At 40.2% G+C, this 27,588-nt stretch overlaps 1 protein-coding gene across 1 annotated transcript in view; it reads left to right on the forward strand.

The window, feature by feature from the left end:
• Positions 1 to 27,588, forward strand: part of KCNN2 (potassium calcium-activated channel subfamily N member 2) — a 142,993-nt gene that overhangs the window by 110,145 nt on the left and 5,260 nt on the right. Inside the window, exons 5-6 of the mRNA XM_027605754.2 lie at positions 7,144 to 7,254; positions 22,545 to 22,672. Of these exons, the coding sequence (XP_027461555.2) occupies positions 7,144 to 7,254; positions 22,545 to 22,672 (239 nt within the window). The remainder of the gene's footprint in view (positions 1 to 7,143; positions 7,255 to 22,544; positions 22,673 to 27,588) is intronic.

Here is a 27,588-nt window from a genome sequence, read left to right on the forward strand (position 1 = left end):
GGCATCTCTTGGGGGCCCTTTAACTAGAATATAAATGACTAGATTTCTTGGCAAAATTACCTTAAAACAGGAAGTATTATCTGCCCCATCCTGGGGACACAGGTTATTATCTGATAAGTGGTTCCCCATGGATTCCTCAACACAAGTGTGATTTAGGTTTCCCCCAACCATTTTTGCAGTTCATAACAATTTAACAGTCACGGCACCAGTGAGTTCAAATTTTACTCAGGCAACAACAACAACAACAACAACAACAAAGTAGTCTATTTTTTATACCACCTTAGGATGAGAACTTCAGAAAAATAAATCCTGTCACCATCCTCTTACCCCAGTGCTGAGGAGTCTTGACTGAAGGTCACATGGTGGCTTAGTCAGTTGTCAGAGGTCAGTTTTCATCCTAGGGGGAAGAACACTACACTGTTCACTCAGTCAGAGAGTGTTCCAAAACACAGCCATCAATTAGCCAGAGCTTGTCAAGAGAATGACTGGTATTCAAGAGGGCTAAACCTAAGGTCTGGTTATATTTTTTTACTTTCTGTCTCTCCATTTGGGGATTTTTTTTTCCCCCTGCCATTGGACATAGAAATCCTGAGAAACTCAAGTCAGTTCTTGGTATTGCTTGTGTGAATAAGCAAAAACAAACAAACAAAGAAAAAAACAAAACAAAACAAAACAAAAAAACACCCCAGGATCTTTTTTATAGGTCTCATACAATTTGACATCACATGTTTAATATCAAATAATAACTTTGAAGAAGTTTTTAGTTTACTGGGGTCCTTCTCGTGTGTGTGGTGAATCTCAACAAATAGGCTCTCCTCACTGAGCCTTTATCTTTAAATTCTTAGGATAGTTTCTGTTTTGCTCAGAGGAGCAGAAGGGGATGATGAGCCTTGTCAGTCAGAAGGCACAATTCCCGACCAGTGCCCTAAGCAGACCTTCATTTCTCTGCAGGGAGATTTCTTAAGAAATACAATAGCTGCTTTCTTCTAGGTACAGACAAGTAGATTCGGAAGTTGTTGTGACCTTCTAGCTTTTGACTTGTTGACTCCACAATTCCACCCAATTTTTCTAAACTATCAGCACTTTTATTTGGCAGGGCTACCCTTCCTGTCTTTAAAATACGTGCACTCGCATTGGCAACCGTTGCTAATAAGGAGATTTAAACCCAGGCATGACTCATTGTTGATGACCACTTTTATGCACCATTTCTTTCTTTCCAACCGTCAAGGTACAAGAATGAGCTGAAGCAGCAAATCACTCTAATGGAGATTTGGGTTTTCCAGGTATGGGTTTTTTTTTTTTTTCACTGAACTCAAAAAAACCACACATACCTCCTCCCCTCCACCAGATGAGGACAGTGGACTTGACCTCTACCCTCCTATCAGCAAATACCAAGTCACCTTTGAAGAAACTCAGAAACTCAGGGCATTTATCTTCAAAATTACCTTGACTGTTGTTGATTTTCAAGACCTGAGGAGATCTTGCAGAATTCCAATGGGATAGAATAATAAAGCTGAGTGTTTTATAGAATTTTGGTTGCCAGAAGTGATCGGTTAACACAGTTTCAGGAAAAAAAAAAATAGACAAGTGCGGTAAAATGTGTTGTTTATTCTGTGATATTGAATCAGTCAAAATCAGGGACAGAAAAATGGGCAGCAGTATTTCCAAATACTCTTTTTACCTTCCTTTTGGAGGATATGCTGATATTTTTAAATGAAAGTTAATTGGTCTTAAAGCTGTTTTATTAATTTGGGTGTATTTTAAGGAAAAAGCATGTTTTTTTTTTCAAATTAACTATATTTTGGTAAATTTTAATTACTGTTAGTCGAACAAATTGGCTACCACACTGAAGTTTTGAGGCTTTAGGAGCTATTATAAGACTTGCAGGAGGAGAATTAATTTGACACTGGAGTATTTTGAACACTCGCATTTTTTCATTAGTCATTCTTGGTGAGGGTGAGGATTCTGGAATTTCTAAACGAAAATTACACATTCCAGTATTTATGTTAAATCTTTGGCAGATGCCTTTTTAAATAAGAACCAAACCTTTACCTAGTGTGCTGTTAAAGGAGTTTCCCTTCTCCATAGGCTTGTATTCTTAAGTTGTTAGAGCCTGCTCCCCCAAAATGATCTTTCAAAATGATTCTTGAAAGTATCCGCAGGATGAGCCGAACCAGGGGACCTGAAGTAAAACGACGGTGGTACCTTGAACTTTTCAAACATTGTGTGGTAAAATGACCTCGGGGAAAATGAACTCCTTCCTGAACATTCTGGGGCCCAACACGGCTTGCAGTTTCTGTGCTCTGAGGAGGAAAGGCAGAGTGGGAATAAGGATTGTATTTTTTTAATTTGGCAGCAGCTCAGACTCTCCAGGTGTTGGGGTTCAACTTCTGCTTTATGCTGATTGTCATTCTGTTCACTTTGATCTGGCCTAGGGCCATGAGCATCAGTAATGATCTCTTCTAAGGACACGGTCTCTCCGCCTCCTTTATCTCTCCCTTGCAACATCTCATTTGTTAGAAGGAAATGATACACAAGCTAAGGAGAACCTCCACGTTTGCCTTGAATCTCTCAGCTTCACAAACACACCATGTTTTCTTTCTTCATGTAGTCTTTAGGGGCCCGAGCATCCTGAAGGGACGGGCCAATGATTTGCTTCAGTTCCCCATCATTTTCCCATTCATTGCTCCCATTTTCCCAGACCAGGAACCAGGATACTTTTTATGACTTTGGTGAAAGGAAGATGACTCATCTTGTGAAAGGCATACAGGGATCTTCGTTTCAGAGAGTAACATATGTTCATCCCAACTGTTTCTACATCCATCGTGATGACGACACGCTTTGGAGAAAATGTTGTAGAAGCATGTTTACTTTCATTTGTCTTCACTTCATGGAACAGAATGGACAATTACGTCATGCTGTTACTTAAATCATTAGAACCATTCATGTGGGCAGGGATTTCCTGGGGACCTGGAAAGCTTTCAGAGGTGAACCAGCTTCATTTTGCATACCTCTAAATTTTTTTTTTATTAAAGTTACTTTCTTGAAACCTGATTCTATACACATGGAATCCTTTGATGAATAGTAAGAACCTAGGGACACAGAAATGTATGGTTTCCCTAACTAAAATAAAACTAAAGGAGTGACTATATTTGAACGGAGGGAGTTTTCTAAGTGGCCCTTGAGGTACCATTTAAAGGGTACAGTTAGGATGATGGAGTGACAGGTACAGGTAATAGTTTGAATAATTCCTAAATTGTCAGACTCCCCTGCTTTTGCAGTTTGCCACAGAGGTACTCATTTTAGTGCACAAGACTTATGGTGAGCTAGAGAACGCTCAGCAAGGAATGGGCCAGTAGCAGGAAAAAAACAAGAGCCCAAGAATAAACACAATAAAAATCGACTTTCAAAGGCTCTTGATACCAGTGATTTTCCACTCCTGTTAGGATGTTGACTTCTTTCCAGAAGGATCTCAGCAGTGGCCACCTGCCAGGGCAGAACAATATTCAACTTCAAGTGCCAACTGCCGCTCACAGCTCACTCTTTCTCTCTCTAGCAGAGGAAGCCCCTCAGATTTTTACGTTCTCTGCTTATTCAGAAACCATCGCTGCTTTCGAATCTCTCATAACTCTCTGACTGATGAGCACCTGGGAGCAGTGTGCAACAGGTGATCCCGTATTTCTCGAGCAAATGCTAACTACAGTGGGCAGGTATGGATGGCCATCTTGAGTGGCCAATGATCCCATCCACTGATTTTTGGTTAGGCCCTTACCAGTACACTAAAACTATTTAGATTTTGTGGCAAATGTTGAAAAGTGAACAGAATAGATGTGCTTTCAAAAGCTATTCTTTTTTTTAAAATTTGAAGTATAGTTGATATACAATACTATTATTAGTTTCAGTGTATAACACAGTGAACTGTCATTTCTATACATTATGACATGATCACCAGAAGTCTAGTTACCTTCTGTCGCCACATACAAAGCTATCACAATATTATTTACTGTATCCCTTAGAATGTATTCCATATCCCCATGATCTGTTTATTTTATAGTTGGAAGTTTGTTCTCTGTATTTATTCGTCTGTTTCTGTTGCCTTTGTTCATTTGTCTTTTTAAAAAATTCTACGTATAAGTGAAATCATATAGTATTTGTCCTTCTGATTTCACTTAGCATAGAAACTTCTAGTTCCATCTATGTTGTTTCCAATGGCAAGATCACATTCTTTATAGCTAATATTCCATTCAGATTAATCCTCAGAAGTGGAATTACTGGATTGTATCGTAGTTCTATTTTGAATTTTTTTGAGGAACTGCCATACTGTTTGTTTTCCTTAGTGGCTGTACCAAGTGACATTCCCATCAACAGTGCATGAGGGGTCCTTTTCCTCTACATCTTTGCCAACACTTGTTATTTCTTGTCTTTTTGGTATTTGCCCTTCTGACAGGTATAAGGTGATATATCTCATTTTGGATTTGCTTTGCACATCCCTGATGACTAGTGATGCTGAGCATCTTTTCATGTCTCTGTTGGCCCGCTATATGTCTTCTTAGGAGAAATATCTATTTTGGTTCTCTGCCCATTTTTAATCAGGTTATTTGGTTTTTCTGGGTGTTGAGTTGTAGGAGTTCTTTATGTATTTTGAATATGAACCCTTTATTGGATCTATTATTTGCAGGTATCTTGTTCATTCAGTAAATAGGTTGCTTTTTGCTTTGTTGATGGTTTCCTTCACTGTGCAAAAGGTTTATAGTTTGATGTTGTCCCATTATTTATTTCTGCTTTTGTTGCCCTTGCCTGAGTAAACAGATCCAAAATTTGCTGCTCAGAGTGCTAAGAGTTTACTGCCTGTGTTTTGTTTTTCTGTTTTTCCTGGGAGGGAGTTTTATGGTTTCAGGTGTCGCATTTAGGTCTTTCATTCATTTTGAGTTTATTTTTGTGGATGGTATAAGAAAGCGGTCCAGTTTTTCCAACATCATTTATCAAAAAGACTATCTTTTCCCCATTTTTTATTCTTGTCACCTTTGTTGTAAGTTGGCCATAGAAGCATAGGTTTATTTCTGGGCTCTCTATCCTGTTCCATTGATCTATATGTCTATTTTTGTACCAGTGCCACACTGTTTTGATTACTGTAGCTTTGTAGCATGGGTTGAGATCAGGGAGCATGACACCTCTAGCTTTGTTCTTCTTTCTCAAGATTGCTTTGGCTAATGGGGGGGTCTTTTGTGGTTATATATAAATTTGGGGCTCATTTGCTCTAGTTCTATGAAAACTGCCATTGAAATTTTGATAGGGAGCACTGAATCTGTAGGTTGCTTTTAGTATGGATATCTTAATTCTTCCAATTCGTAGGCATGTTCTGTCTTTCCATTGATTTGTGTCCTCTTCAGTTTCTTTCATCAGTGTCTTACAGTTTTCAGAGTACAGGTCTTTCACCTCCTTAAATTTGTTCCCAAATGTGGATCCTTTTTAAATGATAAAATTAGGAGCAAATTATGTATATAATTTTCTGATTTGCTTGTTTAAATATTATATTGCCTTAAGTATTATAGAACTAAAATTTTAATGCAGCAATAATATATTATGGATATGCTCTGAATAATTCCATTCCTCAATATTAGATACTGAAGGTGAAGATTACCATGTACGCAAGGTGCAGAGTTGCTTTTCTAACTAGTGATTTTCAGACCTACTGGTAATGAGGAAAACTAGGTCACCTCGTGGGACTTTGAGACTCTCTTGGCTAGCTCTCCAGTGAGCACCTTGCCATTTTGGCTAACATAAAGGGGATCCTATTAAAAACTAGTTTAAAAAGATTCAAATCTGTTGAAAGATCCACAAGTATTGTAACGTCGTGCTGTTGGCGCCCCTTTTCAGCGGGCTCCTGCCTAAACACTGTCTTCATCGCTGTCTACTGAGGCAGTTCGGCTGGCTCTACTGCCCCGGGGTCCTCTCAGGGGTGTGATTCCATCTAGAGGAATGGACTGACTTCCCTTTCACAGGCCTGTTGGTAGGTCCTCAGTTTCCCCCTTCGCTCCCAGGAGGTTGGCTGTGCCCAAGATCCATGAGGTAACTGCAGTACCATGACCTTGCCTAAAAAAATAACAGCAGGTATCCCGGCCCTGCCTCCTGGCCCTGTATGAAATCACTGGCCTTAAAACCAAGAAGACCCCACACCTCATGCATGGGATCATGGAGCAGAAGGACTCTAATCCCGGGGGTACCATCAGTGTCTGTCTCACATTTCTTCCTAAGAGATTGGCACAGCGGCCTATAATTTAAAAAAGACCACTGCTGATCTTTTTCAGAAAAAAAGGGAACCCATGCCTTTCTTAGTACTGGCTAAATGCCTGGAATAGGACAGTTATCCCTTACCTTCAACACTAGATAGCTCTGTTGTCCCGGTTCAAATCACTGGGATCTTCACATGACCTTGAAGTTTTGCGTAGGTGGAGGTAATGCATCTCTTTCTACTCCTGGTAAGTCACAGTAAATTGGCTTGAAGACCTCTGGTCTTAGCTTAAGAGAAGATTATGCAATGTTATTTTTTATGGAATAATGGTTCTCTTTTTTTTGCTACTTTTTTTTAAGATTTTTTTTTTTTTATTTATTTATTTGACAGAGAGAGCACAAGTAGAGGGAGAGAGAGGGAGAAGCAGGTTCCCTGCTGAGCAAGGAGCCCGATGTGGGACTCGAGCCCAGGACCCTGGGATCATGACCCGGGCTGAAGGCAGCCGCTTAACCGACTGAGCCACCCAGGTGTCCCGAATAATGGTTATTTCTACTCCATGCATTTATGCTAACTTACTCAGCTATTATTTGTTCCTATTATACTTTCAGTTATATAACTGATATGCTCTGTTTGTCTGTTTTTTAAGAAATCTCTCAAATTTCCACAAGTTGCTACTTTACCATTTATATCATGCTTTAGAACTTATAATACATGAATTAAGTTTTTAAATCCCCACTTACAGGTTTGCTGCTTGAGCTCGTTGACCAGGCATTTTTGGTGGTATGTGTTGAAGTCACTGAATGCTATGGTTCCTTATCCCTGGATACTTACGTATTTGGTGAACATTTTTTGCATGTGCCTGAGACCAAAAGTAATGACGCATTGGCGTTCTCTTCTCTTCTGGTTTTCAGGGTGCTGGTTGCACAGCCCTGGTGGTCGCTGTAGTGGCAAGAAAGCTAGAACTTACCAAAGCAGAAAAACACGTGCACAACTTCATGATGGATACTCAGCTGACCAAAAGAGTGAGTCATCACCCTTGTGTCTTCAAAAGGAATGTTATCGTGCGTTTCTCCATGTCGGGCAATACGATTTCTGTCTTGACTTCTGAAGCTAACATGACGTGCTTTAATGTTAAGGCCTTCTTGGAATCACTTCCATTTTTTTTTCACATGTTGAGAACAGAGTCGTTCTAACTCTAGGTCAGGTAGGAAATAATTGGACGACCTTGGTATTTACTCAAGGATCAAAACAGACCACGTCAGTCCAAATAAATAGGCACACTTAACATTTACGTTTGCAGGATACAAGAAGGGACGAATATTTGATCGAACAGAAAGGAACACACTGTCAGTGTAATCTAGGAATCTTATGGGGAAGTGATTCAACAATGTCCTACTGAGCTTCTGTGAGCTAGTCACTGTTCTAAAGACTGGGGTTGCAATGACAGCAAGAACCAGCCAATAACTTTTAGGACCCCAGCGTAGGAGCAGAGATAGATATGCCTTTTCTGTGATTTAAAGACTGTGCAATAGATGATGGGATAGCATCCCAACGGGAAACTACAGTAGAAAACAGTAATCACGGTGTTTGTTTACAGAGCGCTCACTCTGTGCGAAGCTTGGCTCCAAGAATGTCACTCATGTAAACTAATTTCATTCTCAGACAGCTTTATGAGGGAAGTGCTAATAGTATGCCCATTTTACAAATATGGAAGCCAAGACACAGAGAGGTTCGGTAACTTGCTCAAAGTCATTATATCAAAGAGGGAAAAGATTGTTATCCCTCTCCCACTAAATTTTTAGCCTCTATGCATTGTCACTTGAGAAACCAAAATAAAAGGTCAGATACAAAACTAAAAATTATTTTGTAGCAGTGTCATCTTGCTGCATAACCCAAAGTAGAATCTAATCAGGCTGTCATCAAAATAACAAAACATGTTGTCATTTGGCAATTTTACCCATAAAGGAATCCATGGAGAGTTCAAGCAGAGTTACAATTTTCAGTGTAGACTTTGTTTGTATGAATAGAAGTTATCTCAGCTCAAGTTCAAGCAGAGTTACAATTTTCAGTGTAGACTTTGTTTGTATGAATAAAAGTTAGCTCATTAGGTAAATACTTCCTAATAGATCAGTCACTTTGATGCACACATTTATGCATATGGGTAGTATTTACAAAATGGAAACATGGATTCCAATTGCCTTGCTCATTTCTAAGTCTTACCATCAGATGTTATTGTGAGACTTCATTGCAGTTGGAAGGTCCACATGTATTCTCGATGACCTAAGCCACTCAATTGCAGACATTACCCTCGTGGCCTGGGTGTGCCCCTTTAGGATGTCTTTCTACCCTCCGGTTTTCTCTCACTCTCCAAACCCATGAACATTCATGAATGTTACAGAAAAGCAAAAGGAGAGGCCTAAGTGCAGAGCTGAATGGAGGGGTGGGATTCTTGTCACTTTTTTTTTTTTTAAAGATTTATTTGAGAGAGAGAGAGAGAAAGCACGAGAGGGAAGAGGGTCAGAGGGAGAAGCAGACTCCCTGCTGAGCAGGGAGCCCAATGCGGGACTCGATCCCGGGACTCCAGGATCATGACCTGAGCCGAAGGCAGTCGCTTAACCAACTGAGCCACCCAGGCGCCCTCTTGTCACTTTCAAAAATAAATAAGCTAGGAAATGCAAATACATGCCTATTAGACTATTAGTCCACATACATTCCAAGCTTGGAGCAGATATTTTATAGATCTCATCATGGGTTTGTTTGTATGAGTTCCATACTGTATGGTTCGTATCTAAGAGTCAGAAGTTGGGCAGTATCAAAAGAACTCTTCCACAGAGTCCCTTGTATAATCCAAATAATTTTGTTGTGAAGATTATACATTATAAATTTCACAAGAGGGTGCCTGGGTGGCTCAGTTGGTTAAGCGACTGCCTTCGGCTCAGGTCATGATCCTGGAGTCCCGGGATCGAGTCCCGCATCAGGCTCCCTGCTCAGCGGGGAGTCTGCTTCTCCCGCTGACCCTCTTCCCTCTCGTGCTCTCTATCTCTCATTCTCTCTCTCTCAAATAAATAAATAAAATCTTTAAAAAAAATTTCACAAGAATTAATGCCACACGGAGGTAGAAAATTACATTAAAACACCATAATAGCCCATACACCTGCATGTAAATCTTTTCAGCAACAAGAACAAAAGGTGTGACAGGACCACAAGTAAGAGAAACCAAGTTAGCATGTTGAGGCAGCGATCCCCGGCTTTCATAAGCAGTTACTTAATTTTAACTGAAGAAGGAACCATGTAATTTCTTTAGATGGGCTTGGGGCTATTGCGATTCCATATCCTACTTACTGAATAGACGGATGTTAAAATCCATAGTGGAACACCTTTGATGAAGAGATCTGGGATATTCGTACAGGTCTCCCAGGATCATTTGGGAGACATTTATCATTTAATTATTTTAGCTTGGGGTCATTCAGCCTCAGCACTGTTGACCTTTGGGACTGGATAGTTCTCTGTTCTGCAGCTGTCCTTGTGCATTTTTGACTGTTTGTTTGTTTAGCAGCATCCTTGGTAGACTCGTGACAACCAAAAATGCCTCTAGACATTGCCAAATGTCCCCTCAGTGGACAGAATTGCCCATGGTGAGAACTGCTGCTTTCGTGTGTTATTCCCCAGGGGTTTGGAGACTGGGACAATCCTCATAGCAGATATTCTCTGTGTCTACTCAATTTATTATAATCTTCCTGGGTATAACATGTCGTTAACAAAAGTACCCAGTGTACCTCTTATAGTTGGGGTTCTGTGTTTACTGCTGAGGATGTAGAACTGAACTATCATAGCCCAGGACTGAGGGTATTTTAAGCTTTTACACTACTGTGCCTTCAGCAGATCAGATGAAAGATCTGTTTTTGTTTTTTCTCTACTTGGCAGAAAAATGCACTTGTGTTCTTGCTTCTGTTGCTCATAAGCCGCCCCCCACCCCCCACCCCAAAGCCTAGTCCGGGCGCTCTTTGGAGGACTGTGGGTCTAGAGGACTTCCTTTGGTTTTTATGAATGGGTCTCATTTCCCCAAATGGACCACGTGTTCTGATCTTACAGCCTTTCTAAGTTCTTGTATACTTTAGGTTGACTCATAATGCAACATTATCTATAGGGATAGAGAGCTTTTTCAGTAAGAAGTACTAGCCTAATTCCAAAATTCACATTCTCCACCATGCTTTAATTCTCTTATCTCTAATTCTATTATCTCATTACTACTTCTTAAAAGTTTAGCTGCTTTGCAGTATTACTTGGGACAGAAGTCTCTTATAGGCCTAAGAAAGGCATTCCAGCAGGCTTGAATTTTATAGGCAAAATGTCACTAAGTACAGGTACAAATGTTAAAATGGCATTAGAATCAAACAAATTTCTCAGGATACCCATTTCATTATTATAGTCAATACAGTATATGAAAATAATAGCCCTTTATAGTCCTCTTCAACTTAATGAGTATCATTTACTTGGCACTTGATTCCATTTGGTTATTTATGGAATTTCTAAATGGGCCCATTTATAATTTTACCTTTTTAAATAAAAATTCTAAAATACTGGAAGATGATGGAATAATGGGATCCTGAGTTCACCTCTTCCTCTGGATACACAAGGCCTACAACTACAGATAATGCAACTGACTCTGGACATTACCTGAAGACTTGCAGAATGGATCTTCTACAGTTAAAGACTTAAAGAAAAAGCCACAGGGATAAGGGGCAAAGATGCAGTTGAGAACCCAACCCCCCCTGCATGGCGACCCACAGGATGGAGGGCTGTTACAGGCACAGAGATCCTACCTACGGAGCAAGAGCATCAAACCCCACATTGGGCATCTCACATTCCTGGGGACCCGCACCAGAAAGACGAGTCTCCATAACTTCTGAATTCAAATTGGTAGGAGCTTTCTCCAGGAGTGGGAGTGCCGGTGGACACCATTTTCTTGCCCTCCTTCAGCCTGGCTGGCTGCACTTTGCAGGAACCAATTATGGTACTCTCCATCTACCTTGCTGGCACTGGTCATCCAACTGCACCTAGTGAGCCTCCCCCTGAAGCAAGTACTATTCTGGGGGGCGGAGGGGGGGGGATCAGCTCCACCTACCAGTGGGCCTAGAGCAGTCAAAGCCCAGGCACAACAGGACGGCACATGCTGCCCACAGGGGACACCTCTGGAGTACCTGGTTCTGGTGACCAGGGTGAATGGACTGTGCCACTGGGCCCCACAAGGACACTTTCTACAGAAGACCAGTACTTACAAGACCAGGAGACAGAGCTGATCTACCTAATACGTTGTAATAAGCAAAGAGAATCAGACAAAATGAGGACACAGAGGAATATGTTCAAAAAGAAAGAAAAAGGCAAAACCTAAGAACGATAACTGAACAAACCAAATGGAGATAAGTAATCTACCCAACCAAGAGTTCAAAGTAATGGTCCTAAAGATGCTCCCCAGACTTGGGATGAACTCAGAACCTCAACAGAGATGGAAAATATAAAGAACCAATCAGCGCTGAAGAATACAATAACAAGAGAAAAACACACTAGAGGGAATCAACCATAGAGCAAAAGATGCAGGGAACAGATGGAAGGCAGGGTAACTCACATTATAGGGGTCCCAGAAGCAAGAGAGAGAAAGGGGCAGAATACTTACCAAAGAAAGAACAGCTGAAAACTTCTCTGACCGGGGGGAAAGAAACAGACATCCAGGTCCGGGAAGTACAGAGAGACCCAGACAACATGAACCCAAAGAGGCCGACACCATGACACATATTAAAACGGCAAAAACTGAAGATAAAAAGAGAATCTTAAAAGCAGCAAGAGAGGGGCACCTGGGTGGCTCAGTCGGTTAAGTGTCTGACGTTTGATATCGGCTCAGGTCATGATCTCAGGGTCGTGAGATCGAGCCCCACGTCAGGCTCCAAGCTCAGTGTGGAGCCTCCTTAAGATTCTCTCTCTCCCCCACTACCACTCACGCTGGCTCTCTCAATAAATTAAGTAGCAAGAAAAAAGCAACTAGTCAGGTACAAGGGAAACCCCATAAAGCTATCAGCTGAGTTTTTAGCAGAGTTTACAGGCAAGAAGGGAGTGGCATGATATAATCACACTGCTGAAAGGAAAAAAACCTATACCAACAATATTCTACCCAGATAGCTTATCACTCAGAATTGAAAGACATAAAGGAGTTAATCACCACTAAACCATCCTTATAAGAAATGTTAATGGGACTTCCTTAAGTAGGAAAGAAAGGCCTTAACCAGAAGAAATATATTATAAAAGGAAAAAATTTCACTGGTAAAAGCAAAAATATAGTAAAGGTAGTAGATCAATCACTTATAAAGCTAGTATGAAGGGTTAAAGACAAAAGCAGTAAAATCAGTTACATCGACAGAAATTAGTAAAGGGATACACCAAATAAAAAGATGTAAAATATGTTATACATATAAAACATGAGTGGCAGAATAGAAGGGTAGTGCTTTTATTTATTTTTTTAAGAGAGAGAGGGAGAAAGAGAATCTTAGGCGGGCTCCCCACCCAGCACAGAGCCTGAAGTGGGGCTCCATCTCACAACCCTGAGATCATGATCTGAGCCGAAATCAAGAGTCGGCTGCTTAACAGATTGAGCCACCCAGGCGCCCCTAGAAAGGTAGTGCTTTTAGAATGCCTTTGAACTTAAGTGACCATCAATATAGACTGTTATACACATTGGATATTATATATGCACCTCATTGTAACCACAAGCCAAAAACCCGTAATGGGCACACACAAAATAAAAAGAATCCTAACATAAAGCTATCAAACCAGAAGAGAGCAAGAACAGAACAGAACTACAAAAACAACCAGAAAAGAAAATGGGAATAAGTACATACCTGTCAACAATTACTTTAAATGTAAGTGGACTAAATGATCCAATCAAAAGGCACAGGGTGACTGAATGGATAGAAGAACAGGACCCATCTATATGCTGCTTACAAGAGATTTGCTTTAGACATAGAGACCATACAGACTGAAAGCGCAGGGAGGGAAAAAGATGGAAATGGAAAGGGAAAAAAATCTGGGGTAGCAATACTTACATCACACAAAATAGACTTTAAACCAAAAGACAAAGAAGGGAATTACATAATGATAAGAGGAACAGTCCAACAGAAGGATATAATAATTATAAATATCTATATACCCAATATGTGAGCACCTAAATACATAAGCAAATATTAATAGACATAAAGGGAGAAGTTGACAGTAATACAATAATAATCGGGGACTTTAACACCCCACTTACATCAATGGATAGATTATCCAGACAGAATCAACCAGGAAACAGTGGCTTTGAAGACACATTAGACCCGGTGGACCTAACAGATATATAAAGAACATTCCATCCCCAAACAGCAGAATACCCATGATTTTCAAGTACACTTGGGACACTCTCCAGAACAGATCACATATTAGGCCAAAGAGCAAGTCTCAATAAGTTTAAGAAGGTTGAAATCTTATTGAGCATCTTTTCCAACCACAATGCTCTGAAACTAGAAAACAATTACAAGAAAATTACTGGAAAAAATACATGGAGGCTATACAACATGCTACCAAATAGCCAATGGGTCTATGAAGAAATTGAAGAGGAAATTAAAAAAAAATACCTATAGACAAACGAAAATGAAAACACAATAGTCCAAAATCTTTGAGATGTAGCAAAAGCAGTTCTTAGAGGGAAATTTATGGCAACACAGGCCTACCTCGAGAAACAAGAGGAATCACAAGTAATCCAACCTTACACTTAAAGAAACTAGGAAAAAGAACAAATAATGCCCAAAGTTAGTAGAGGGAAAGAAATACTAAAAATCAGAGCCAAAATCAATAGAGACTAAAGAACAATGGAAAGGATCAATGACACTAAGAGCTGGTTCATTGAAAAGGTAGAGACAATTGATCTTAACCCAGACTCCTCAAGCAAAAAAAGAGCAAGGACACAAATAAATAAAATCAGAAATGAAAGAGAAGTAACCACCAACAGGACAAAAATACAAAGGATTAGGAGAGACTACTACAAAAAAGTATACACCAACAAATCGGACAACCTAGAAGAAATGGATAAATTCCTAGAAACATATAATCTTCCAAGACTGAATCAGAAAGTAGAAGCCTGAACACATCAATTACTAGTAATAAAACTGAACCCATAATAATAATAAACTCCCAACAAATGTCCAAAACCAAATGGCTTCACAGGTGAATTCTACCAAACATTAAAAGAAGAGTTAACACTTACCTTTCTCATACTATTCCAAAAAGAAGAGGAAGAAATGCTCCCAGATTCATTCTATGAGGTCAGCATTTCCTTGATTCCAAAACCAAAAAGAAAGACACTACAAAAATTAGAAAACTACAGACCAGTATTCCTGATGAACACAGATATAAAAATCCTCAGCAAAATATGAGTAAACCACATTCAACAATACATTACAAGGATCATCCACCAACAAAATAAAAAGGCAATCTATTACTGAAGGGGAGAATATATTTACAAGTGATATACCAATAAGGGGTTAATATTCAAAATATATAAGAACTAATAGAACTCAATACCAAAAGAACCCCAAATAATCCAATTAAAAAATGGTTAGAGGGCCTGAACAGAAATTTTCCAAAGAAGACACGCTGATGGCCAACAGGCACATGAAAAGATGCTCAACATCACTCAGCATCAGGAAAATCCAAATCAAAGTGGTTAGTATCAAAAGGACAAGATGTAACAAGTGTTGATGAAAATGTAGTAATAAGGGAGCCCTCATGGACTTTTGGGGGGAATGTAAATTGGTACAGCCACTATGGAAAATGACATAGGGGTGCCTAAAAAAAAAATAAAACTAGCAATACTGTACAATCCAGCTCTTTCACGTCTGGGTATTGAAAATGAAAACACTTAATTAGAAAAGATATATGTACCCCTATATTTATTGCATTATTGAAAATAGCTAAGATATGGAAGCAATGTAAGTTTTAATCAATAGATGAGTGGATGCAGAAGATGTGATACATAGATACACAATGGAATATTACCCAGCTATAAAAAAGGATGGAATGTTGCAGTTTACGACAACATGGATGGAGCAAGAGAGTATCATGCTAAGTGAAATAAGTCAGACAAACACAAGGTACCATATGATTTCATTTGTAGGTGGAAGAAACAAATTAATAAACAAAGTTAAAAAGAAACACAGACCAAAAAACAAAACAAAACAAACCAGGCTTTACATGCAATGAATCATGGAACACTACATCAAAAGCTAATGATGTAATGTATGGTGATTAACATAATAAAATTAAAAAGAAAAAGAATATGTGATATATATTTTAAATACATTTTTATATATTTTTAATATATATGGATTATTACTCAGCCATAAAAAAGTATGAAATCTTGTCATTCCCAACATGGAAATGGGCCTAGAGAGTATAATGCTAAGCAAATTAAGTCAGAAAAAGACAAATACCATAGGATTTTCGCTCATGTGCAGTTTAAGAAACAAATGAACAAAGGGGAAAAAAAGAGACAAACCAAGAAACAGACTCGTAACTATAGAGAACAAAGTGATGGTTACCAGAGGGAGGTGGGGGGGGGGGAATTGGTGACACAGATGAAGGGGATTAAGAGTACATTTACTGTGATGAGCACTGAGTAATGTATAGAATTGTTGAATCACTGTATTGTACACCTGAAACTAATAAAACACTGTATGTTAACTATACTGGATTTAAAATAAAATTTAAAAAACAAAACCAGGCTTTTAAATACCCAGAACCAACCATAGTTGCCAGAGGAGAGTGGGGTTTGGGGATGGGCAAGATATTTGAAGGTGATTAAGATGTACAAACTTCCAGTTTTAAAATGAGTAAGTCAAGTACAACATTGGGAATATAGTCAGTATTCTTGTGACAACTTTGCACGGTGACATGCAGATTGTAAGTGCAGTAATGCTGAGCACACAGATAACTGTCAAGTCACCATGTTGTCCATACCCCAACTAATGGAACATTGTATGTCAACTACAATTTAAAGAGAGTTCAAAAATCTGAACAATCAGGACTGATTTCTGGGACATAACCAAGAGTAAACAAGGACCTAAAAGCCATATAGAGTTACCAAGAGGAAGGTTCAAGATACAAGTTCAAGGGTGCTATCTTTTTTTTTTCTGATGGTCAGCAGGGGTAATGATTATAGACATTCTGAAATCTGAATAGGCCTGTAAAGAAGCAGCAGTATGAATGTTAAACAATTGATTATTTCTTCTAGGAAGAAATCTAACTTTCCAAGCCTCCCATTGTGTCTCTTAACTGCATTGAACAATTTCCATGAAAAATTATTCACCGTGCCCAAGTTTCCAGAGGAACAATTTCATATAGAAATCGTTTCTCTGTTTGACAACCTTAGCCACGTAAAATACTGTGTTTGAAAGTAGAACACACTATTCATTGCACAGTATATATTAGGGGAGATTGTTCCATGTAATTCCAAAAGTTTACATGCCACTCTATAGTTCAAAAAAATGGCCAAGGAGGTACATGGACCCAGAATAATCTAATGATTTCAAAATGAAAGCACAATAGCAGTAACTTGTCATGGGGCTTAGGAAGATAGGACTAGCTATTTCGTACATTTGCAGTTTATCACCTGACAGGCAGCGTGTTTACCATGCTTTATCTTTTGGAAATATTATTGCTCTTCATCCATGTCTGAACCAAGAAGAAATCCTGGAGTTTGGCCCTCTGCATACTTCCATTTTAGAAGGAAACTTGAAAACAAGCAATTCTGGGAGCCCAGACCTAATTTTTAAAGTAGCTAGATGTACCACAAAAGATAATTATACATATTAATGTCCACTGTGGGTGTTTCCAATCCTGTTAAGAATTCTCAATAAGATCCATAATAAGAACACCATTATGCAGTTATATAATTTTGTTTCCTACGTGCTTCTTAGCAAGTGAACAGAAATTCTGGAGGATTTCGTCTACGGAGCTTTTACATTGTGCTTGGTGACATAAGCACCAGTGTGGGTGAAAACACAGAATGAATGGATCCCTGGGACTTCCCTCTGTTCCAAAGCTCCAGCGTTCACCCAGCCCCACGTACCTGCTCCTGAGGGGAACTGGGCGGCACATGGTGTTGGTGTTCAGGCTTAGAAGCCTTGTCTACATTTGCCCCGGGCATCCCGGAGGCATCACCCACAGCATACGAAGCAACATTTTACCCATTTTACTGTCGTTAGGAGAATGAGAGGCAGGGAACTCTCCTGTTCCTTCAGGCAGAGGTTATGTGCCTTCCTCTTAAATTCAGAAAGAGTGGGAAGCACTGCCCCAAAATAAGTCTCTGAAGGGAGAGGCAAGAGGAAAAAGGACAAAGAAATGGAGGTTTCTTCTTTAAGAATCACAGTAGTCAAAAGCAAAGGAAAACTATAAACAAAGTACCCTTTAGACAGTGCTTTAATAACTGTCTCTATCTAGGTTTGAGCAAAGCAAAGTTTCAATTAAAAGTCCATCCGCTTTAAGGGCTTTTGTGGTTTATCAAATATTGTTGCACTTAAAAATATTGTTCACCTTGCTACCTGTGGCTTTTTTTTTTTTATCATTACCTGTAAGTCGGCAATAGAACATTTCATATCCTTTCTACCTGTGAAGATGCTTTTAAGGCATCTGGGTAAGTACCATTACCTTCAATAGTATTATTGCTTTTAGGGCCTTTGTGTTCTCAAAATACCTGATTATTAATATGCCTGTCAAAATGCTTCTGATAAAAGATTTTAATTGGAGTTGAGCATGAGTCAGGCAGAGCAAATGTTCATGTTTTCCTTTTTTTTCTCTCATTTTTTGATGTACAGAAAAGAAGTTCTATTTCACAGTGGCTTTGGCCCATTAATTGGCACTAGAATTATTACAGCTACAATTGTGGGGGGTCATATCTATGATCTCCCCCTAGCAACTATCACAGTATCTAACATGTGATAGACACTTAATAAATGTGTTGAATTAGTAATTGGAAATTAGGGAAGACCTGGTGAGATCATAGGTCTCTTCTGTAACCTGTATACCCTTCTTATCCAAAGGGTCCTTTGGTGGATAAGTATGTATCTGTGGTTCATGATTAGAAGTTTTTATGATGCAAAGTATATACTACGTTATCAAATAATTAGTACCACCTATGCCCAAAGCACTGTGCTAGGGGACACAAAGATTAGTGTCAACACCCATGCCCCTCTGAGAGTCTGTAAATGCCCCCGAAGGGCAGGAGGGAGCTCCAGGGTTACATTGCGAGATAACTGTATGGCAGGGTTCTTAACTTCGTTAACAAAAGAAACTTGCCCTCTAATTCAACTTCCCTTTCATCTAAACGATCACTAATGCACAGACCTACTTCCCTTCTCCAATTGGCTATCCCTGCCCTGTAACAATTCCCCATTGTTCAAACCTGTGGGACACTGAGGTACTTTGTACCCTGTCTTCTCACTGTCCCCTGTCCCTTTCAGCCCTAAAAGAGGCTGGAAATACCTACTTATCCCAGGCACATGTGATCACTAGGCAGAGGGTGCATGTTTCTACTCTTGGATGTTTGTCTTGTGGCCGCCATCTTGAAAAGTACCAGTTAAATGGGATGACTTCAGAGTTTTATTCTTGTGTTTCAAAACCTATTAGGGAGTTAGAAAGGGGGACGTTACAACATAAATGCATCTGTCTCATAGTTTTTCAAAGCAGCTGTAGGGATTTCATTTTCAGATGAGGAATCATTTTCATTTTTAGCCTGTCAACTACAGTGAGCGTTTTGTGCATACAAATCCTGCCACAAAGACCTTGGGGGTGTCAACCCACCCCAATGATCTCAGAAATTGAGGTTTCCTACTCCCCTTCAGCCATTCCCCCACCATCCCAAAGAGAACAAAAAAACCATTTAAAACACCTCGAGGGCAAGCAGCAAATCGCTTTTTTGAAGATTTAAGAACTTGAGGAATTTGGCATTTGCTGTTTATGGATGGGAATCCAAAGCAAAATCAGTTGTTATGTTCTCTTGCAAACATTCCTATGTTCAACCACTGTTTTACTGTCCCATCTGTTGTTTACCAAGTTTTCTAGCTTCCTCCTCTGCGTCTTGAGCTGATAAAATCAAGGAGGGGGTGTCTACCAGGTTCCCTTACCATCTTCCAGGCAGCTAAAGCCGTTCAGATAGCTGAGACCTCCCTTCGATGGCCCTTCTGTTTCTTAGTGGGGAAGGGCCTATTCCAACCCCAATTGGTGCTGACCAGTACCTTCCTACCCCTTTCCCTTTAAAAGCAAGGTCCTCAACCCTTGGCCACTTACGCAGCATCCTCACCTCTGAAACAGATCTAACGATCAGATGGAAAAGCCCTCCCAAAGGCAACTCCTACCCCTGTAAAGAAGAGAAATCTGTTTCTGTAAAAATGAAGAGCCAAGTATTTCACTGGAACACCTCTCAACTTCACTGTGGACGGTGGTGATGTTTCTTGGACACTCTGCTGGCGCTTAGCACCTAATACTTCAATCCTGTTTCTGCATGAGTGCTCTCTGTGCAGTCTGATGAATATCCAGGAGGAAGTGCATCATAAAGCAAAGTCGCTGCTAAAAGCAGTTCTAAGAAGCAAGTCATTTTCTTAACGTGGGTTCTAGCAATTCATTTTCACTCAGAAAGAAACCTTTACAGCAGCATGAACAGGATTTGCCATCAGCTACCAAACCTGAGGCTTTCTGTGCTAAAAGTGAAAAAATACATGTACATCCCTGCGATCATAGTTGTAATTCTAAGACTCTTCCTTATTGAAAACTAAGACCTGAAAAGGACTTGAGTAAGAATTCTACTTTTCTCATGTAGGGAAGAGAAAACTAAAGTCCTGTGAGGTTTAGCTAGTCTCCTTGACCTAACTTACTTAGTCCAAAGTCAAGAACTTAGAACCATTTCTCAAGTCCAGTTCACTGCTCGGTCTTCCCCACCACTTTGCCTTTCTTACAAAGTCGTCTTCCTCTACCCAGCCCCCTGCCCCGAAACATCCTTTATCCATCACTCAATCACTCAGAAGAATTCAATGGATCAACTTTTTTTTTTTTTTGGATTTTTTTATTAGTTTCAGAGGTCCAGTTTAGTGATTGATCAGTTGCATACAACCCCCAATGCTCATTCCATCAAGAGCCCTCCTTAATGCCCATCACCCAGTTTACCCCATCCCTCCAGCCCCCTCCCCTCCAGCAACCCTCAGTCTGTTTCCTAGAGTTAAGAGTCTCTCATGCTTTGCCTCATGGATCAACTTCTTAGAGTAAGTCATTAATAATTAGCCTAAGTGAAACCTCTGGGTCATCACACCTTGCACTATGAGCAAGGGAGAGGCCAAACTTGGCCTTGGCTGGCCTTTATCAGGTTCCAAGAATTGTTGAAGATGCTAATCAAGAAAGTGCTTTCTTGCTCATAGTGCAAGACATGATGACCCAGAGGTTTCACTTAGGCTAATTATTAATGACTTACTCTAAGAAGTTGATCCATGAGTGCTTGCCTGGTGATGGGTATTTAAGAAGGCACATTCTGCATGGAGCACTGGGTGTTATACACAAACAACGAATCGTGGAAAACTATATCAAAAACTAATGATGTAATGTATGGTGATTAACATAACAATAAAAAATTTAAAAAAAAAGAAAGAAAAGTGCTTGAATATTACTAGGAAGTATTCTCACCTCCCATCAGCTACACTAGGTCTTGGCTGTGTTACTGAAACACTTACATCCTTTAGGTTTGTCTCATCCATTTGAAATGCAGTGTACTTAAATTAACCAACAAAATCACAACAACATAGACTCTGTCAGTTCGTTGAAGTGTGCTAACAGGCATACAGTTTGCTAAGTCACCCCAGGAGGGCAGAAGAATAGGGCTGCTTGGACACTGAGCAGTGGAAACGTGCCCTTCTTGTCGTTTGGCAGCCAAAAATCCCAAACAGGCTTGCAAGAGACAAGATTCACCTTGGCCTTCTGGCATTTTGCCTTCCTCCAGGGAAATGAAGAACGTGGGGATAAACAATTACAATACAGGGTGGGGAAATCAGCACCTTTTCCCCCCCTAGTGTTGCCAGACAGGTCACAAGCACCTCTTGATTTCTTTTAAAAAAAAAAAAAAAAAAAAAAAAACTGCTTGGGGTAGAGGTTAGCCCAGAAATAGGTCAGTACCTCCCTAATATTCCATTTTAAATGTGGTTCCAAGACAGAAACAGGTACTTTTTAACAGGCTCAGATTCAAGACACATTTTTTTTTTTTTTGAGAAACAGTTACTCAACGAACTAGAACTTACCATGATCATTCAGATGACAAATATGACCCCCCCGCCCCAGCCACGTTGCAAAGGATTCTGCTCTGGAATTTATCAACTGTTGTGTTTTTTTGTTTGTTTGTTTTTTTAATTTAATTATGTTATGTTAGTCACCATACATCATTAGGTTTTTTTTGTTTATTTTTTTAATTATGTTATGTTAATCACCATACATCATTAGTTTTTGATGTAGTGATCCATGATTCATTGTTTGTGTATAACACCCAGTGTTCCATGCAGTACATGCCCTCCTTAATACCCATCACCGGGCTAACCCATCCCCCCACACCCCTCCCCTCTAGAACCCTCAGTTTGTTTCTCAGAGTCCATAGTCTCTCATGGTTCATCTCTCCCTCCGATTTCCCCTGCTTCATTTTTCCCTGCTATTCCTTACGTTCCACAAATAAGTGAAACCATACGATAATTGACTCTCTCTGCTTGACTTATTTCACCTAGCATAATCTCCACCAGTCCCATCCATGTGGATGTAAAAGTTGGGTATTCATCCTTTCTGACGGCTGAGTAATATTCCACTGTATATATGGACCACATCTTCTTTATCCATTCATCTGTGGAAGGGCATCTCGGCTCCTTCCACAGTTTGGCTATTGCAGACATTGCTGCTATGAACGTTGGGGTGCATACGGCCCTTCTTTTCATTACATCTGTGTCTTTGGGGTAAATACCCAGGAGTGCAATTGCTAGGTCATAGGGTAGCTCTATATTTAATTTTTTGAGGCACCTCCACACCGTTTTCCAACGTGGCTGTACCAACTTGCATTCCCACCAACAGTGTAAGAGGGTTCCCCTTTCTCCACAACCTCTCCAACATTTGTTGTTTCTTGCCTTGTCAATTTTTGCCATTCTAACTGGTGTAAGGTGGTATCTCAATGTGGTTTTGATTTGGATTTGTTGTTTGTTTGTTTTCTTAACAGGTGAAAAACGCAGCTGCCAATGTACTCAGGGAAACATGGCTAATTTACAAAAATACAAAGCTAGTAAAAAAGATAGATCATGCAAAAGTAAGAAAACATCAACGAAAATTCTTGCAAGCTATTCACCAGTAAGTACCATTTCTCATTTGTTGCCTTCCTGCTTGTGTAGCTCTGGGTCTAAATTCTCACACTTGGTCATTCTTCTCTCGTGAGAGAAGAAAAAAGAAAACACTGTCATATCTGTGCCCAGAAGACATTATTTGGCATTTTAGTAATTCCACAAATGAAATGCTGAGAAGATTGTCAGTTCTTTTTAGGACTAAAAAAATCATTCATTATGAGGGAGAATCGTCATTTACTGTATTAACTAAAATGTCTTCTCAGGTTCTCTCTTTAGAAACAATATTTTCAGTTGCAATTGTATTTCCTAGTATAGCTTAATCATCTAGTTTGCTGTAGGATGTTTAGTTTGTATCTACTGCAAAATCTTGACAAACATTTACTATTTTATGACCTGTCTGGATTTTTTTTTTTTAACACTCTGCCAACATATTTCTGTGAAGATAGTATAGATGCTTGATTTAATACTTGCATTTTTAAATGAGTCTTTACTCAGGACTTGGGGGATTTTCTATACACTCCGTGTTCATTATAGATTTTATAGTGCCTGCAGACCTTACATTCTTCCACCATTATTCTGACTTTATCCAGACCACCATTATTCAGTTTGTTGAAGTTCTTCACACCATTTTGTTGTAACACTGTATATAACCATCATAGACTTTTAAAGGACAAATGCCTCTGTAGTGAGTTTCAATAATGACTTGAAAGCACCAGTTTTTCTCCCTCAGGCTGGCAGCATCCTTACCGTAAGTACATTCACGTGGGCGTCCATCTTGAGGCTGCACAGCCTTGCTCTTAAGTCCATGCCATTTCTGTGTGGGGAAGAGCAGATCCGTTACATGGGTGGGCCAGAAAAGTAGCTTTCCTCATGCAGCCTACCAGGGGAATCATGGAAAGGTGGGGCAACACACTGGGTATCCTGCTGAGACAGCAAGATGTGTCTTTCTCGGAGCTGCCTAGTGCGGTAGACCAGAAAGCTCTGAAGCTGGAGTTTTCATTGTATATCCTCAGGTAGTACATACCTAATATATTACACCGAGAGTCTCTGGGGAATCACGCAGTATTCAAGGGCTACCCTTTCACTTCTCCCTCTAACTGTGCGTTTCTAAATAGCTAGCACTCACAGTGTGGACTCTGTCTAGAAATTACTACCTTAATGAGAATAAAATCCAGGCACTGTGAGATCTAAAATGGAGACTCCACACATACAGTACAGTAGAGCCCGCCCTCATGGCTCCTCAGAGCACTTTAGTCATGTTCTTGCGGCCAGCAGCCCCAAAGTGACATCATTTCCCCTTTAGCTCTGGGATGTCACACTGGGCCCCCAACTATGCTTTTTATCCCATTGTAAGGAAAGGCTAGAATTTTAAGATAATACTCTGTCCAAGTCTGGGAATGCATAAAAGGGAAACACAGAGGGACCCCGGATCAGATCTGGCTCCCAAGAGGAAACTGCTTGCTGGAGATCACGGCTACCTTTATTAACCAAATACCACCCCCTAGGGGACTCCACATCTTGATTCCTTAAAGTTTAGACTAAGAGAGCGAGTCCCCAGAGAGATGCTGAGCCTTCACCTCTGAGGACAGGCTGCCTCCTCAAGGGTCCCCAGGCACCCCTCTCCTGGTAGAGTGGCCATTCCTACACCCCCACAAGTGTACCACATAGAAACCCAACATTCATCCAAGATTTCTCCATACTGTGGAGAAATCACCCTTTGTACTTCTAATATTTCAATACGAACTTATATTGTTCAGGTATATTAAAAAAAACACACACACAAAACTTACCTTTGCGTGTGTGGGCAGGTGTGGGCTGTCTACGGGTCCAGCAACCACACATGCCATTTCCTCCGGGATCATATTTATAACCCTTTCTGTCAGTGTGATGTACCTATTAAATAGAAAATGAAATGTGAGTGGCCTTGTGTGCCATTGAGAAGTTTTTATATAACTATTGGAAAAACTGCTTTGATGGTTTCTGTAATAATTTTGTAGCCACATGTGAATGGTGGGTATTTATATTTTTATCTGTCTTGTCACAAAATGCACTCATGCTTCAATCTTGGGGCAGGTGGGGGCAGCTTAGGGGTGTTCACTATAAATTTTTTTCAACTTTGCTGCAGGTTTGAAAATTTTTATAGTATGTCAGAAAAAATTATTGGGAGAAGCGAAATTGAAAAATTGCACCTAAGCAATCGTTAGATTGCTAGAAGGTGCACGGATCCACTCTTAAGGGGTTCGAGGTATAGCTTACATGGGCCTTCCAGAATCCTGCTCTGGGATAGCATAACAGAGGAAACCATTCATGATTCTTTTGCTTCTTGCAGACATTTCTCATTCTGTTTCTTCAGTAGCAACAACGTAGTTCTAAAGTAGATCAGCTTCGAGCCATGCAAATGTTCTAAATTGTTTTATAACTTAGTCTTGGGGTTATCTGATTTCCTCTGAGGTGGGAGGGTACTTATACTTTGTAAAAAAAAATTTTTTTAAGTAGAACTGGACATTTATATGGACTGGGTTTTGGCTAGATTATTCTAATCATGCCTAATCTCTCATTTTAAGTGAGTGAGTGAAGTCATGCAGGAAAGCACACAGGGCTCGATTCTTCAGGGCAAGACTCCCATTGCCCACTATTCAGACACAGATTTACAATTTCATTGGCTAGAGCTCTGCTGGCCTCTCCCATCCTCTGATTTGTCCTGAGAGCTTTTCCGGAGCTCGATCTGGACTCCCCTCTTCCCAGCGTCTCTCTCTAACACATGGCCTCCCTAGTCTCCAGTAGATGCCTGCTTCTCCAGGCTCTGTCCTCTTTCCAGTAACAGATCTGTCTTTAGGGATCATCACTTAGTGCCAGGAAGCATTCTGTGCCTGTAGACGTTTGAGCATTTTTTCTGGTATCGGCATTAACTCTTTTAAAGTGTATCATTCTTCTGTCTATCTCAACTACAGACCCAGCAATCAATCAACATTAACTTGTTCTTGGAGCCGAGAAATTCAGTAAACAGAATTTCTCTGATGCTGAGTTTTTGGATTACCCACCTTTCAGAAAGCCAGGCTTCTGAACAGCCCCAACTCGGAGTGTATGTACCCCCTCCAAGAAACACTGACATTATAATCCCATTATTGAGACTACTGTCCCTATGACATTCATATTAGGCCAAAATGGGTCTTGTAGTTCACTTGTACATCGAGTATCGAAGAGGCCATAATGACCTGGTAGAGGTTCTTCCTTCTGAACCTTCATTCTGGAGAAAGCGCTGTGTTTCAGGTGAGGCAGTCTCTCAGCAGTGAAGGATGCTAATATAATTGAACAGTGTTTTTTTGTGATCACTGTGCCAAAATCCTGCAGAACCTTAACAGGATCTTTCCGCCAATGAATCGAGCCCCCTGTGCACAATTGAACACCACGCTGTTTTGTTCCAGAATATTTTACAGTTTCTTTTCTTTTGTTTTGTCTTTTTATTTCAACAAAATGAAAATAGAGCTCGGAAGTAAGTTGTGTGAGCCGCTCCCCTCAACATTTGCAGAATTTTCTACCGGCTGCATGCACCCAAGTGGATCCTTTATTTGTGAATTTTAGTAGTCTGATTGCTGCTATGGAAATGTGATCCAAAATCATGATCTTTTCCTGTGATAAGTGAAGTTCACAAGGAAGAAGTCAACATATGTTCCTTATTCTTCTTTTGAGGGGCGGGGGGAAGGGAAGTAAAACACACACCTTTTACCTTTTATTCTGACAGCTGAAGCTTTAAGTAGGCTTTTTTCTGCCAGTTCTATGGTTCAGGCAGTCTCAGAAGCAGCAAGGCAAGATGATTTAAGTGCAAGTAGCTCAGGGGATTCCAATCAAATAGGCTGCTCTATGTCAGCTTTCCGGATTAGTGGAAAAGAAAATGGGCAAAATTCTACTGTCAGAAACATAATATAGGAATTCAAGAGAAGCAAGTTAGGCTTCACTGTTTGGAAGACAGAGTACTAACCTCAGCGAAGGGACCAGCACTCTGGCCCTTGCGCGGGACCGGCCAAGCTCAGGACTTTGCCTGCACTCACTAGCTGCTCAGGCTTCTGATCTGGTTCCCCAAACTTGGGTCATTCACGTGCCGACTCTCCTATTATTTAAATCTGAAAACAAAGCTTGATGTAAGTCTCTATCACAAAATGGCTAAAAAACAAAACCAAAAACAAACCAAAATGAAAAAACAAAAAACCATTCCCAGCAAAGAGAGGTAAAGGCAGCATCAGCCAACAACTGCAACACTGGCATTGAATTCTAGCCACGGACTGTTGCCTGCAGAAAGCTCTCAGCTGAAATGCTGCTCTCTCTTTTTTCAGAAAGGAGAGACTAGCAGGTGTTGGGAGATAAAAACAGGATAGGACCAGCCTGAGACATTTTTCCTGTAATAATCATGAATTGGAAGAGAATTAAAGAGAACTGTCTCTCCATCTGGTTTAGTATTTAAGGTCTTCTTGTTTGCGTGTCACTTAGCCATCTAGAACACCTCTGCTGATATAAATCCAGCACTTCAGAACCACTGTCCTCACCTAACCCTATTTGTTTCCTCCATTAAGAAACTGAAGGTCAAATTAGGGCCAGGGAGAATGGAGTCCCTGTCTGGCCCCTTTGTTCTCTCTAGTACATTTCTATAGAATGACCCCACACATGTTTCAAGGGTTGTTTTGTTTTGTTTTGTTTTGGGTTTTTTTGGCAGGGGGAGGGAAGGGACTTGTTTTTTAAAAGGCAGACATCAAGACCCGTAATCCTTGTAACTACTTAGAGAAACCTATCTCAACAACGTGTTAGATTTAAATACATATTTGTAAGTTTCTTTTACACTTAAACATATTCCATCTCTAGAATAGCACAGAAAGGAGCCAATTAACTGAGTTCCAAGCATTCTAATAGAGAAACACAGACTTGCAATGA

The sequence above is a fragment of the Zalophus californianus genome, chromosome 5, assembly GCF_009762305.2.
Source record: "Zalophus californianus isolate mZalCal1 chromosome 5, mZalCal1.pri.v2, whole genome shotgun sequence".
Classification (NCBI taxonomy): Eukaryota; Metazoa; Chordata; class Mammalia; order Carnivora; family Otariidae; genus Zalophus; species Zalophus californianus.